Raw genomic sequence first — 14121 nt, forward strand, 5'->3', positions numbered from 1 at the left:
TAGCTAGAACCTATATGTTTATACATTTTCTAAATGAAAAATTGGTTTGAAAAATGAAGAGCATGACGTATATAGTTTGGATTATAGCTTAAAATAAAGTTTGGTTATCTGTTTCTTTTCGTCATAATGTGTGGCTTTTTGTCTGAGTTAATCCAAAGTTAATTAGAAAGTAATGTGGGAAAATAGTAAAGTTGAGAAGAACCGTGTAATCAAACGAACACAATGAATTTGGTATGTTGTCTTGTTATGTTGTCTCACCAACCAATATGATAACGCGTATTTTAGAATAGTGGTGCCTATGGGTCTTGCTCTCGATCGATGACACATACTCTTTACAAAACAAAATATTCAAGAAATCAGTAACCTTTTACAATATTCAAAATATCAGTAACCAACTTGAAAATGATTACTATTTTATTGATGTTTTGTATCATTGTCCTGGTTATGTGAAGGGTGTGTCTAATGGGCCGTGAGGGGACGAGTTTGATCACGGTGTGGCTTCGGTTTGGTACCGATCAAGAAAGACATGAATTATGTCATAGTGAATAACTCTTGGGGTCCAAAATGGGGAGAAAAGGGTTTTAGGAGGATGAAGAGGAACACTAGTAATTCAAACCAAAATAAGTGATGTTCATATTTAATCATGTTTTAATATCACATAGCCTCAAAATTAGTTTTCCTATCATTCGTTTAAGGTGTTTGAAGACAATGTTACATATTGTACAAAAGTTTTTGTAATAAATAAAATTTTACCTTCATTCAAAAAATGGATAAGTCGAAAATTGATCAATAAAATGCTGATTAAGCTTTGACATTTACATACCACTTCGGTATGCACCCAACTTAAAAGTGAAAAATAAGTAAACATGAGAATGTGAGTATCAAACCATTAAAAGCAAGGAAAATTAGAGAAGAAATAACTTATTAGCAGACAACATCCTTGTCATCAATATCTTCCTCTTCGTTCTCTTCTAACGATCTTCCCATAGTTTCACGCGTGAAGAAATACGTCACCAACATTCCAGCGATACAAACGCCTCCAAGGATAAAGAACGCGATCCTAACGCGTTTGACGTCAGGGAAAACGTCTTTGTGCTCTTCGTCGCGTTTCGTGCCCCACAAGAAACCAACAGTCCCAGCAATAGCTCCAAGCTTCCCGGCAGCTCCTGAAATCCCATGGCAAGTTGACCTAAACCTAGCCGGAAAAAGCTCAGCTGGGATTATAAACGTTGTCGTATTAGGACCAAAGTTGCTAAAGAAGAAGATGAATCCATAGAGAATCATAAAGCCTTGATCATTAGTCTTATTATTCTCAGACCTAAACCAACTGTACGGAATGCCAGCGGCTAAGTAGACAGCGGCCATAAAGAAAAAGCCCATCATCTGAATCTTGACTCGGCCGATTCTATCGATGAAATAAACGGTGAACCAGTAACCAGGGATGGTGGAGCACGCGGCTACGATGGCTGCGACCTTAGCCGCTTCGAAGGCAGAGTCGTAGACATTTGTCATATTGGCAGGTTTGTCGGATAAGTTGACGATTTGAGAGAGGAGGAGGTTGCTTGTGTAGAAAACCACGTCCACTAGGAACCAATTGGCTGAGGCTGCGAAGAGGTCACGGCCGTGGAGGATGAAGAAACGTCTAGAGAAGAGTTTGTAGGAGGAGTGAGAAGAAGTAGACGGTGGTGGGTGTGGTGTCTCCGATGATGAATCTTCAGCTACTTGAGATACTTTGTATATGGACATGACTTTTTGCATATCTTTTTCTGCTTGAAAAGCATTCTTCTCAACTAATGCTGTATATCTGCATGCGACTTTAAAGTTTTAGTGATTGACCTTTTGATTTTATTATTTAGTAGAAATTTTTTTGAAAATTTTGTAAAGATCTATTACTCGTAATTCTTTGTAAACCATATAAAATGTAACATTTTTATTTTTTAGCTAGTGGAGAAGGTTAAAATATATAGTCAAACTTTTGTTAGAAGTTACGTAGCAACATAAAGCATTTATTCCGAGATAAACATTAAATTATTTAGTATGTTCTTATTCAACTTTTTTTCTTAAAGAGAGAGAGAGTATTATGTCAAAGCTCAATAAAATGATAATCAATACCAACAATGAATAATTGAGATATCTATATAATATATTATGTCCTAGTTTATATAGTATGTGTGAGATTGGGTTAGAATATCAATTCTAATCACATTTCTTTAATTAAGAGTATATGTTGCATATGAACAAAAAAATATGGAAAATAATTTTAAAATATAATGATTTTTGTAAAGAGAAGCTATGATTGAACGTAATTAAACCTGGCGGTTTCAGGCATGCGCATCCGCCAGTAGAACGTTAAAGCGGCGGGAATAGCACCGATCATCAGAATCAGCCTCCATGCAATATCCGATTCCTCCGCTCTTATTTTCTCTGAACTACCCTCTCCGGCGTTCTTAAACGCCGCGCATACAGCCATCGTAACGGCGGAGCTCATCAAGATGCCTAGCCCCTGCATGGAGAACACGGCCGAGATAAAAGACCCACGCGTCTTTTTATTAGCGAACTCCGACATGATCGTGGCGGAGAGAGGGTAGTCTCCACCGATCCCTAGCCCGAGTACGAACCTAAAGAATCCAAGACTCGCCATGACGCAAGACCGGCGAGTGGTACAGACGGAGAACCCGCAGCCAAAGGAGCTTAAGACCATGATCATGAGACATATACCGTAGACTCTTCTGCGTCCGAGACGGTCGCCTAAATAGCCGACGAAGAGCTGGCCTAAGGCGGCGCCGAGGAGAGCTATGACGTAAAAGGTGGAGAGAAGTGGTGTACCGATTGAATCTGTCTTGTAATAGATTTCACTGAGCATGCTCAAGACCGGAGCTATACAGAAGAGGTCGTAAGCGTCGGTGAATAGACCCATTCCTGCGATGATTATGGCCTTGAAATGATACAATTGTATCCTCGTAGCATCTAACGCCGATAATACTCTTACCTCCGTCATCGTCGACTTTATTGTTTTTTAAAAAAACTATAGGGTTTTCTTTCTTCTTAGTTTTTTGAGATGTTCGAAAGATACACAAGCTGAGAACAATGGAAGTCTCTATTATAATTGTTGGAACCATCTTAAAAAAAAAAACACTTAATGAGCTGGCTAGAAAATGGAAAAATATGAATAGAGTTTTTATAAACCTAAGACCGGATCTGTGCACAATTCAATGAAACATCCATTTTCATCCTCAAAACTTTTTAAAAAATTATATACATATATGTAGGTTTCCAAATTATAAAAATATTTGTTTAGTAATATTTTTAAATGTTTAGCATTCCAAAAATCTCAATTCTACCCATGTAGAAACCTAATGATCAATTAAAAATTTAAATAAATATAAAGATATATGAAAAGGATAAATCTCTAAAATTGCTTCTAAATAATTATGAACCTTGTAAATATTATTTTGAACAATTTTAAAGATTGCATTCAGATATTTTTATATTAATTGAATAATTTAAAAGATCGTTCATATTATTAATTTGTAATTATTTTTAATTGTTTTTATTTTGTGATTAAAGAGTCAGAATTTAAGATATAAAATAAAAATGTAGGCGAGTTTTTTATTCAAAGAAGGCACTGGATAGGCTTGTGTTTGACAGCACGGGACACAACACCTCCCTCGATAGATTTTGTGTGACATTTTGACTGCACGGAACACAACACCTCCCTCGAGAGAGTTGACTGGTACAACCATTTGTTTTTGTTTTTGTTTCTGTAAATCGGATTATAGTCTCCACAGGCACTCTTTTCCACTTTCTTGTTCTCACGACGTGCACAACACAAAAAGGAGGTTGTGACTGGTGAAATATGAATGTAACAATTTAAGGAACGGATATAGACTATCTCCAAACAAGTATTTATTGTGACTGATGTATGAAATATATTTGTTTTTAAAAATTAATAAAGAAAATACATATCTTATTACTAAAATAAATTTTAAATAACTTTAACTGGCAAAACGAATTTCATTTTTTTTTTACTTATCGTTAGACTGATAAAGAAAAAACTTGTCCATGTTTATGGAGGAGTGAGTTTGGAAAAATGAAGAAACGATATATTGATAAATTTTCTATTATAGCATTTTTTAGTTTATTTTCAAAAAAATAGTTTTTAAGGGAAAAATGACCAAAAGAAATTTTATTAAAGGGTAAATATACATTTATACTCTATGGTTTACTAATCTAGACTTAGGGTTTAAAGTTAAATGGTGGGGTTTCAAATTTAAAAAAATAAAAAATAAAAAGGGACTATTTTAATCATTTTCTTCTTTTTTGAAGATTATTTTGGTGACAAAAACTTAAAAATAGCTACTTGAGAGAATTGCCCAAATATGTTTGACTTCTTGAATCCTTTAAATAGTACAAATTTCTTAAAATGTTATGTTACTCTTGATTTTTTTTTCTCTAAATGTGTCACAAATTAAAGTGATAATTCTCCTTTGTTATAATTTTCACTATGTCTCTTTATATGTATCCTTTTGAAAGAAGAAAATTTGAGTAATGTTAAGAATTTGTAGACGATTATGTCTAAACTTTGGAGAAAACAAGCGAGGATCCACCTGTCCCGGAAGGTTAAACGTGGTGGAGAAAGGACCTAGAGGGCAGAGCTGCTGCACTTGCATTCTGTACAAGCATCCTGAGAGCAGCATTAACCAAGCACCCCATTCCGGGTGCTTATTATTATTATTTTTTTCTTTTTTTTTCTTTTTCCTGATTAAAAAGAAAAAAAAATTCAAAACCCACCAATCGCGAACCGCCACGTGTCAGTGGAGCCCGCAAACAGTTGAAAATCCTCTCCAACATCGCTGCTTATTTAAGCAGCAGAAGCACTCCATTTTTCAAAAATGATGAGATCTACCCACTATTTTATTCTTATTTTTCTAAGCACCCTAACCTAAATACCATGGCTAATGCTGCTCTGAGTCACTTGGAATCACAATCTCGGGTGATACGTATGCATACTCAGTAACTTTTTACTATATTCAAGAAGTCAGTAGCCAGCTTGGATGAAGGATTACTATTTTCTTGAGGTTTTGTATCATTGTCTTGATTATGTGAATTGTGAAGGGTGTGTTTAATGGTCGTGAGGGGACGATTTTTATCACAGTGTACCTGCGGTTAGGTACGGATCAAGCAAGGACATGCATTAAGTCATAGGAAGAATTCTTGGAGACCAAAATGGGAAGAACAGGGTTTCATGAGGATGAAGAGGAACACATTAGTAAGCTAGAAGATTTATGTGGAATTAATAAGATGGCTTCTTTCCCAACATAAATTAAGTGATATTCATATTTAATCATATCACATAGCCTCAAAGTTAGTTTTCCTATCATTCTTTTTAAAGTATTTGAAAATTTAATCAATGTTACATATAGTGTAAAAAAGGTTTTGTTATAAATAAAATTCTAGATCATTTACATATACTACTTCGGTTATGGACCCAACTTAAATAAAAGAAGTAAACAAGAGAATGTGAGTAAACACCATTAAGAACCAAGGAAAATTAGTGAGGAAATATCAAAAAGACAATTGATTGTATTGTGATATCAAAGTCACTGTCGTCTTGGAAGTAACCCATTAGCAGACGACATCCTTGTTAATTATCAATATCTTCCTCTTCGTTCTCTTCTAACGATCTTCCCATAGTTTCGCGCGTGAAGAAGTACGTCACCAACATTCCAGCGATACAAACGCCCCCAAGGATAAAAAACGCGATCCTAACGCGTTTCACGTCAGGGAAAACGTCTTTGTGCTCTTCGTCGTGTTTCGTGCCCCACAAGAAACCAACAGTCCCAGCAATAGCTCCAAGCTTCCCGAAAGCTCCCGAAATCCCATGGCATGTTGACCTAAACCTAGCCGGGAAAAGCTCGGCTGGGACAATAAACGTAGTCGTATTAGGACCAAAGTTACTAAAGAAGAAGATCGATCCGTAGAGAATCATAAAGCCTTTATTATTAGTCTTCTCATGCAACCAATACCAGCTGTACGGAATGCCAGCGGCTAAGTAAACGACGGCCATAAAGAAAAACCCCATTATTTGAATCTTAACTCGACCGATTCTATCGATGAAATAAACCGTGAACCAGTAACCAGGGATGGTGGAGCACGCGGCTACGATGGCGGCGACCTTAGCTGCTTCGAAGGCAGAGTCATAGACATTTGCGGTACTGGAAGGTTTGTTGGATAAACTGACGATTTGAGAAAGGAGGAGGTTGCTTGTGTAGAAGACAACGTCCACTAGGAACCAATTGGCTGAAGCTGCGAAGAGGTCAAGGCCGTGGAGGCTGAAGAAACGGCGAGAGAAGAGTTTGTACGAACAAGTAGAAGTATGTGGTTCTTCTCGAAAATCTTCGTCTATTTCAGATATGGACATGACTTTTTGCATGTCTTTTTCTGCTTGGACAGCATTTTTCTCAACTAATGCTGTATACCTGCATGCAACTTTAAAATATTATTGACCTATAGATTTGAACATTTAGTAGGAAAATTGAAAAATTTGGTAAAGATTTATATAGGAAAATTTTCCCATATAGTTTTTTTTTAAAGTTTTTATCGCAAAAATAGTTTTCAATAAAGAAAATGACCAAAATAGTTTTTTTTTTTATTTTGAAAATCTTAATTCTAAACCCTAAGTCTTAGATTAGTTAACCATATAGTATAAATGTATTTTTACTTTCTAATAAAACTTATTTTGTTTTTTTTCTTTCTCATTGAAGTTATTTTTGTGACAAAAACTTAAAACTGTTATCTTAGAAAATTTCTCATCTATATATTTGTCGTAATTCTTTCAAAATCATCTAATATATTTTTCCATTTTTTTGTCAGTGGAACTGGAGAAGGTTAACATATAGTCCAACTTTTGTTAAAAGTTACGTAGCACTAAAACATATAGCGATTATTCGAGATTAACATATACTCCTTCCTTCCTTTTCATATTAATTGTTGTTGTGACATAATTTTTTTGGTTAACAAAATAATGCAGTTTTTATTAATTTATTTCTTTTACTCCTAATTAAACTAAGATAAACAATAAATAATATATAATTCTAATGGCAAATAAAGATAAATTTAAATATTTAGCAATTTTTTTAATTTGCGTACAAAACTCTAAAATGACAATTAATTTAAAATGGAGGATATACTACTTAGTAGTTAGTACAACTAATTTAAAAGGAGGGAGTACTACTTAGTATGTTGTTCTTCAACTCTTCTTTTTAAATGATTTCTTCTTCAACTAATTTACAACAAAAAAACAATATAAAGAGAGTATTTTCTCAAAGCTCATTAAAATGTAACTAATAAACAATACCAAACAATGAATAATTGATATGTCTTCTATATAGTGTATATATTACGTCCTAGTTTATATAGTATGTGTGAGATTGGGTTAGAATATCAATTCTAATCACATTTCTTTTTAAAAAGAGAGACATCCCTAGAGTATTATAGACTATGCATATATATGAACAATACAATATGGAAATAATTAAAAATATGAAGAAAAAAAAATATAAACTAAAGAATAGATGATTTTTTTAATAGGAAATAGAAAAGATGATTGAACGCAACCTGGCTGTTTCAGGCATGCGCATTCGCCAGTAGAAGGTTAAAGCGGCGGGAATGGCACCGATCATCAGAATCAACCTCCACGCAATATCCGATTCCTCCGCTCTAGTTTTCTCTGAACTCCTTTCTCCGGCCTTCTTGAACGCCGAGCATACAGACATCGTAACGGCGGAGCTCATCAAGATTCCTAGCCCCTGCATGGAGAAGACGGCTGAGATAAAAGTCCCACGCGACCGTTTATTAGCGAACTCCGACATGATGGTGGCGGAGAGAGGGTAATCTCCACCGATACCGAGCCCGAGGAAGAATCTAAAGAAGCCAAGACTGGCCATGACGCAAGACCGGCGAGTGGTGCAGACGGAGAATCCGCAGCCGAAGGAGCTTAAGACCATGATCATGAGACATATACCGTAGACTCGTCTGCGTCCGAGGCGGTCGCCTAAGTAGCCGACGAAGAGCTGACCTAAGGCGGCGCCGAGGAGAGCGATGGCGTAGAAAGTGGAGAGAAGTGGTGTTCCGACTGAATCTTTCTTGTAATAGATTTGGCTGAGCATTTTTAAGACGGGAGCTATACAGAAAAGATCGTAAGCGTCGGTGAAGAGACTCATTCCGGCGATGACTATGGCCTTGAAATGGTATAACTGTATCCTCGCCACATCTAACGCCGATAACACTCTTGGCGCCGGCATCGTCGACTTTATTTCTTTTTACTTTATTTTTTTTGAGGTGTCGAAGATACACAAACTGAGAACAATGGAAGTCTCTGTCTCTGTTATAATTGTTGGAAACATCTTTTTTTTTTTATAAACTTAATGAGCTGACCAGAAAATTGGAATTATATGAAAAGACTTGTTTATCAACCTAATGATCAATTACAAATTTTGAATAAATATAAAGATTAGTAAAAATGTATAAATCTTTAAACTTGCTTCTAAATAATTCTGAAACTTTTTAAAATTTTGAAGCAATTTTAAAGATTGCACTCAGATAATTTAAAAAACAGTAATTGAACAATTTTGAAGATCAATTATACTATTATTTTTTAACTATTTTTGTGATTTTTTTGTTGGATCAGATAATTTTGTGATTATGAGTCAGAATTTTAAGTTATAGAAAACAATGCCGGCGAGTTATTTAGAGATTTAAAGAAAGCATGGATAGGCTTTTTGTATTTGACTGAACGAGACACATCACCTCCCTCAATAGATTTTTATTAACATTTTTGACTGCACGAGACAACACCTCCTTCAATAGTTCACTTGAACAACCTTTTGTTTTGTAAATCGGATTATGAAATCTCAATAGGTGTACACCATTTTCCACTTTCTGTTCTCACGACGTGCACAACACAAAAAGGAGGTTGAAGATTCGTTTTATAGAACTTTATAGAGGAAATATGAATGTAAAAATTCAAGGAACGGATATAAAATTTCCTATTGACAAGTATTTATTGGTACAGATGTACGAAATATATTTGTTTATGACAATTAATTAAAATAAAATATAAAAATATTATTAAAATAATACTTCCAAAAACGAAATTCAAATCGTTTTTTTTTTTTTGGTCTAAATGTTAGAATTTCAAATCTTTTCTTCTTGTTAAATTGATGAAGAAAAAAACAATTCGATGTTTTGGAGGAATGAATTTGGAAAAATGAAGAAAATTATACTTGACTTTTGAAAATATTCAACTTATAAATAGTATACATATATATATATATATATTTAATTATGGTATTCTTAATTTTACTCTAAATATGTTACAAATTAAAGTCATAATTCTCTTTGGCTATTATTTCTAGCTACTAGGCCTCTTTATATGTACACTTCTGAAAGAGGAAATTTTGATAATTTTGAGTAATGTTAAGAACTGATAGACGATTATTTAATTAGTTGACTCATATTTTTTGTTGATTAATATATTATATAGCTTTTATTGCCTTTTACACAATTAACTGCGTAATTCGGATAGCATACGGATCGGATCATACGATCTGAACTGGAGACTCTTTAAGTACGTACCATCTTCACATCTAACCACATTTTCAGCCTAAGAGCAACTTAACAAATGCGATCATTGTGAAAATGTTTTAATAGCACATTGAACAACATATCCTAGTTAATGAATCAAGACCGAACAAACTATGAAGCAGGGACGCGTACACCGAGCTTGACGACAACAACTTCAAAGATCCCATCAGGTCTAAACTTGGGAGAAAACAAGCGAGGATCCACTTGTCCCGGAAGGCTAAACGTGATGGAGAACGGACCTGGTGGGCAGAGCTGCTGCACTTGCATCCTGTACAAGCATCCCGAGTCACTCGGAATCGCAATCTCGGGTACTACTCCTTGTATGCATACTCTCCCCTCCCTCTGAATATCGCATTTAATCTTATCTGTTTCATAAACAACAAACAAGAAAGATAGCATTTAGGGGTCACAGTCATTGAACTAGTGGTAAGAAATGTGAAAAAGCATTACTTAGATTTTTGTGAATGCCAGGGAGAGAGACTCTGAAGAAGTAGGCAATGTCGCTCTCACCAATGTCTGCAAGACCAATGGGTGGCCCAGGAGTGCCTTGCTTGGCAGAGCCGGTGAAAAAGACATGAGAGATCACTTTGGAGTGATGAATCTCAGGGTTCATGGTGATGACTTCAACAAGGGATAGAATCCAAATTAACCCTATTAAGGAAGATAACAAACAATCAAATCAAATCAAATCAAACACAAGTCATGTTTAAAGAAGCCAATAAGATTGTTCTATACACAACCCAGTAAGCAAAGTTTAAGACTTTAGAATAATAAAAAAAAAAACAAATCATATGAAGCAAGTTTAATCTCGAGTCGATTAGAGGAGACAGACAACACCCAGAAAGGAACTAAAAGCCCTAATCTTAATCAGCAAACCAGAAACAAGGAAAGAGAGACGATACAAGTTACCGGAGATATCTCCGGTGAGCCGCTCCGGTGATGTTTGACCGCCGTCACTCGATTGCTTTACTAAAACCGGTGGTGAATTTTATCGACTCTGGAGAGGATGAAGAAGCCAAAATAACTAGCTGGTTAGAGTGACCTGTCTAAGCAAGCCACGTGTTAAGAACTTTGTTGTCTGTTGATTTTTATTCGTTTGTCTCGTATAAATTCATATTTTAATCGATTTAATTAGATATTTGCTTGTGTTTTGCATCTCTGGTTTATGAGCTAATACAAATACTGCTTATAATAGCAATTCATTCTGAAATGTTTTGTCTTAAATAAACAATTCTAATAGCTAAAACCAGTCATTCTAAACAATTATAATAGCTCAATCAGTCATTTTAAACAATTATAATAGTTTTATTCGTTCCAAAAAGATATATATTTTAAAAAATTTCATATATATTTAAAAAAACATGTGAAGTTTTGATTATAAATTTATTGTTTTTGTGATTAGCTATTTTTCATAATTTTTAGTCAAACAAAATTCAATAAATACAATTAATATCTTTAGAATTTACAATTTACTGGTATTACAAGCATTTTAAAATGTATTTTTAGAAATAAATTTTTTTTAAACATGGAATATTTTGAAATAGAAGGGATATAAAATAACAACACACTCGTACAAGCTGAAGCAACCAGCTGGGTCATTGACTCATTGCCATATGCGTGTTGCAGGTCCTAAACATGGTGCATCGTTTAATTATTATATCACATTTTGGATTTGAAAACCTTAAAAACATGGTGCATCGTTTAATACAAGACAGCTTATTTAATGTTCAACCGGTAAATTCAAGACAGCTTCACTTAGCTAATTTACAATTTCTATAAGCAACCTTTTTCCATCTTTTGTCGTTACCTGATAAACTAGAAATCGTATTTTGCAATTAGCATAACTTAGGGGATTACACGTTAACAACTCTTTATCGTCGTGATCAATCGTCCCCACATGGTCTCGTTGGCATAGACACGTGCTTGAGGTTCTCGTGAATACCGCATATAAGTACATTAATTAGTATATATACTTCATATTTCATTAGGTGCCATTACCTTAATTATATTATACCGAAAATGGAGATGAACCAAGAGGAGAACATAGGAATACAAGGCAAAGTCGTTGCCGTGACTGGTGGGTTGGGTTTCGTCGGTTCCGCCGTGTGCCTTGAGCTGCTCCGCCGTGGAGCTCTCCAGGTCCGCTCCTTAGACTGTCGCAAAACCTCTCCCTGGTCCGACCGTCTCAAAGAATCGGGCGTCCACTGTATATACGGTATTCAAACTCTCTCTGAATCAACGAATGATCAAGATATGATCATTATTGTAAGCATAAATGAGTTTATATTCTTGGAATCATGTTTCTAACTTGATAACAAGTCTTCTTGTATTATATTTTATTTTGAGTTATTTTCATTTTCTTATATAAAATATTTTAACTATATATATATACATTGTTCACATATGTCAGGAGATGTTGTGAGTATAGAGAACGTAGAAAATGCTCTTGATGGAGTAGACTGTGTGATTCATCTTGCTTCTTACGGTGGTTCCGGTAAGGAAATGATTCAGACTCGTCGGATAGAGGAGGTCAACGTCGAAGGTACTCGTAACGTTTTGGAAACCTGTGTTAAGAAAGGGATCACGAGGGTTGTGTATTTGAGCTCAAACGGTGTCGTTTTTGGTGGAAAAGAGATTGAGAATGGAGATGAAACTCTTCCTTGTTTATCTTCCAATCAATACGTCGGCCCGTATGATGAGACTAAATCTGTTGCCGAACAGTTAGTTCTCAAGAACAACGGTCGTATTGTCGAGTAAGTGAAAATATCAAAATGATAATGCTTACTATATCTTAGGACTGGTAATACTAATGTTCTATATGATTATGTGAATGTAGGAGTGGGCATGGAAGTCTTTTATCTACGTGTGCGATTCGTTGTCCACTTGTTTACGGACCTGGTGAAGAGAAGTATCTTGATAGGGTAATCTCTGATGCAAGATTAGGTTTATTACTCTTCAAAATCGGCGATCCAAACTCGAAAACCGACTGGATTAATGTGGATAACATTGTACTAGCACTCATGTTAGCGACCACCGGTTTAATGTCTAAATACTCTAAAGTTGCTGGGAAGGTCTACTTTGTTTCTGATGGTACTCCTATAAATTTCTTTGAGTTTCTCCAGCCACTATTGAAGAATTTAGAATATGACTTGCCCAAGTCATCGCTATCTATTCCACTTGCGGTTTCACTCGGAAATATTTGCAAAGCTATATACATAATGCTATCTCCATTGCTGAACCGACGGTGGATTCCACAACCATTGATTCTTCCACCAGAAGTTTATAAGGTTTGTTTTGATGGCACTAGAAAATATTTTTTTATATATTTTATCGGCTGATCCAATCAGCTTCAGAATAGACAATACTAGATAATTAAAAGAAACTATTTGCATGAACTTATAATATTTTCTTAAATTGAACAGGTCGGGGTGACTAACTACTACTCGATCAACAAAGCCAAGGAAGAACTCGGGTACGAACCCAAGACACAACCGGACGAAGCCATGACCGAAACTATTAAATACTTTAAAGACAAGAAGAGGAGAGAAGTCGGTGGACCGAGCATATACGCTTGGCTTTTCTGTGTGATCGGTTTGCCTAGCATTCTATCGGTCGCATGGCTACCTGATATTGGACCCATACCGTTCCTTCGAGTCATTGCGATGTTCATCTTCAGGTCGATGTTGGCATTGCGGATAGCGTCGGGGATTGTGGTGACAGCGCACGTGAGTGAGGCGTTCTATGCGTTGGGGCTTGCTAGGAGAGTGGATCCGAGGAACGCAACAGCTTGGTTTTGGCGAACGCTGCTTCTCGCTACTTTCTCCCTTCGTTTACTTTGGAAAAGAAGAGGCAAGGAAGGGGAGCAAACAGCAATAAGAGAAGGTCTTTTAACCGACTCAATGTCAGTTTAGTAACTGAAGATTCGCCATGCAGGTTTATACCATATGATTCAAGTATTTTAATTTATGATTTTAATCATTTTAGAAAAATCTAAAAATGACAAGAATAATCTGCTCTTGTTTTTATAATTTGTGTATATACTGTTGTGTGGAAATTAAGTCATTGTTTATGGTTCAAATCCTATATGTAGTTGTATGTAATGCAATCTTTTTTTTTTTTTGTTCGTAAAAGTATGTAATGTAATGTATTTTCTGACTTCTGTACTAATTTCAGTTTCTGAATAATAAAAATAATAATGATTGATATATAATTGAACAAAATTTATTTATATACATTTCTAAAGGGTCACACAATATTATACTTATACATATGAAAAAAGTCACGATTATTTCATTTATTAACTTGTTATAGCTTTAGATTGTATAATATTACAAAACATTATATTTTGAAATTTAAATAATTCAGAAAATATAAATAAGTAATATCTCACTCACATTGTCAGTATATAACTTGCAATGTATAACTTTAGATTGTAGAATATTACAAAAAAAAATTATATTTCGAAATTTAAATAAT

General features: G+C 35.0%; 3 protein-coding genes and 1 pseudogene across 4 annotated transcripts; 1 reads left to right on the forward strand and 3 right to left on the reverse strand.

Moving 5' to 3' along the window:
* Nucleotides 1-5: 5 nt before the first annotated feature.
* LOC125589160 (probable inorganic phosphate transporter 1-9) lies at nucleotides 6-4254 on the reverse strand. The gene is made up of 2 exons (XM_048761490.1): nucleotides 2313-4254; nucleotides 6-1804 (listed from the first exon to the last, which is right to left on the reverse strand). The coding sequence occupies exons 1-2, from the start codon at nucleotides 2996-2998 to the stop codon at nucleotides 925-927; spliced, it is 1566 nt and encodes a 521-aa protein (XP_048617447.1). The 5' UTR covers nucleotides 2999-4254; the 3' UTR covers nucleotides 6-924.
* Nucleotides 4255-5600: 1346 nt separating this feature from the next.
* Nucleotides 5601-8414, reverse strand: LOC125588563 (annotated as a pseudogene).
* Nucleotides 8415-9602: 1188 nt separating this feature from the next.
* Nucleotides 9603-10722, reverse strand: LOC111207252 (increased DNA methylation 3-like). 2 transcript variants are annotated; one of them, XM_022705128.2, is made up of 3 exons: nucleotides 10555-10722; nucleotides 10096-10296; nucleotides 9603-10010 (listed from the first exon to the last, which is right to left on the reverse strand). In XM_022705128.2, the coding sequence occupies exons 2-3, from the start codon at nucleotides 10256-10258 to the stop codon at nucleotides 9757-9759; spliced, it is 417 nt and encodes a 138-aa protein (XP_022560849.1). In that variant the 5' UTR covers nucleotides 10259-10296; nucleotides 10555-10722; the 3' UTR covers nucleotides 9603-9756. The 2 variants fall into 2 exon arrangements, with proteins under 2 accessions (XP_022560849.1, XP_022560850.1); XM_022705129.1 differs by having other exon boundaries at nucleotides 10548-10704.
* A 662-nt stretch (nucleotides 10723-11384) lies between these two features.
* On the forward strand, nucleotides 11385-14119 carry LOC111206975 (short-chain dehydrogenase/reductase family 42E member 1-like). The gene is made up of 4 exons (XM_022704488.2): nucleotides 11385-11860; nucleotides 12056-12398; nucleotides 12482-12932; nucleotides 13068-14119. The coding sequence occupies exons 1-4, from the start codon at nucleotides 11665-11667 to the stop codon at nucleotides 13554-13556; spliced, it is 1479 nt and encodes a 492-aa protein (XP_022560209.2). The 5' UTR covers nucleotides 11385-11664; the 3' UTR covers nucleotides 13557-14119.
* Nucleotides 14120-14121: the final 2 nt, after the last annotated feature.

This window comes from Brassica napus, chromosome C6, assembly GCF_020379485.1.
Source record: "Brassica napus cultivar Da-Ae chromosome C6, Da-Ae, whole genome shotgun sequence".
NCBI lineage: Eukaryota > Viridiplantae > Streptophyta > Magnoliopsida > Brassicales > Brassicaceae > Brassica > Brassica napus.

Bases quoted from the DNA above. Each gene is read 5' to 3' on its own strand.
- LOC125589160 (XM_048761490.1), bottom strand. From the start codon at position 2,998: ATGACGGAGGTAAGAGTATTATCGGCGTTAGATGCTACGAGGATACAA. The intron at 1,805-2,312 runs GTTTAATTACGT...AGTCGCATGCAG, and splicing joins CGCATGCCTGAAACCGCCAG to ATATACAGCATTAGTTGAGA.
- LOC111207252 (XM_022705128.2), bottom strand. From the start codon at position 10,258: ATGAACCCTGAGATTCATCACTCCAAAGTGATCTCTCATGTCTTTTTC. The intron at 10,011-10,095 runs GTAATGCTTTTT...TTTATGAAACAG, and splicing joins TGGCATTCACAAAAATCTAA to ATAAGATTAAATGCGATATT.
- LOC111206975 (XM_022704488.2), top strand. From the start codon at position 11,665: ATGGAGATGAACCAAGAGGAGAACATAGGAATACAAGGCAAAGTCGTT. The intron at 12,399-12,481 runs GTAAGTGAAAAT...ATGTGAATGTAG, and splicing joins AACAACGGTCGTATTGTCGA to GAGTGGGCATGGAAGTCTTT. The intron at 12,933-13,067 runs GTTTGTTTTGAT...TAAATTGAACAG, and splicing joins TTCCACCAGAAGTTTATAAG to GTCGGGGTGACTAACTACTA.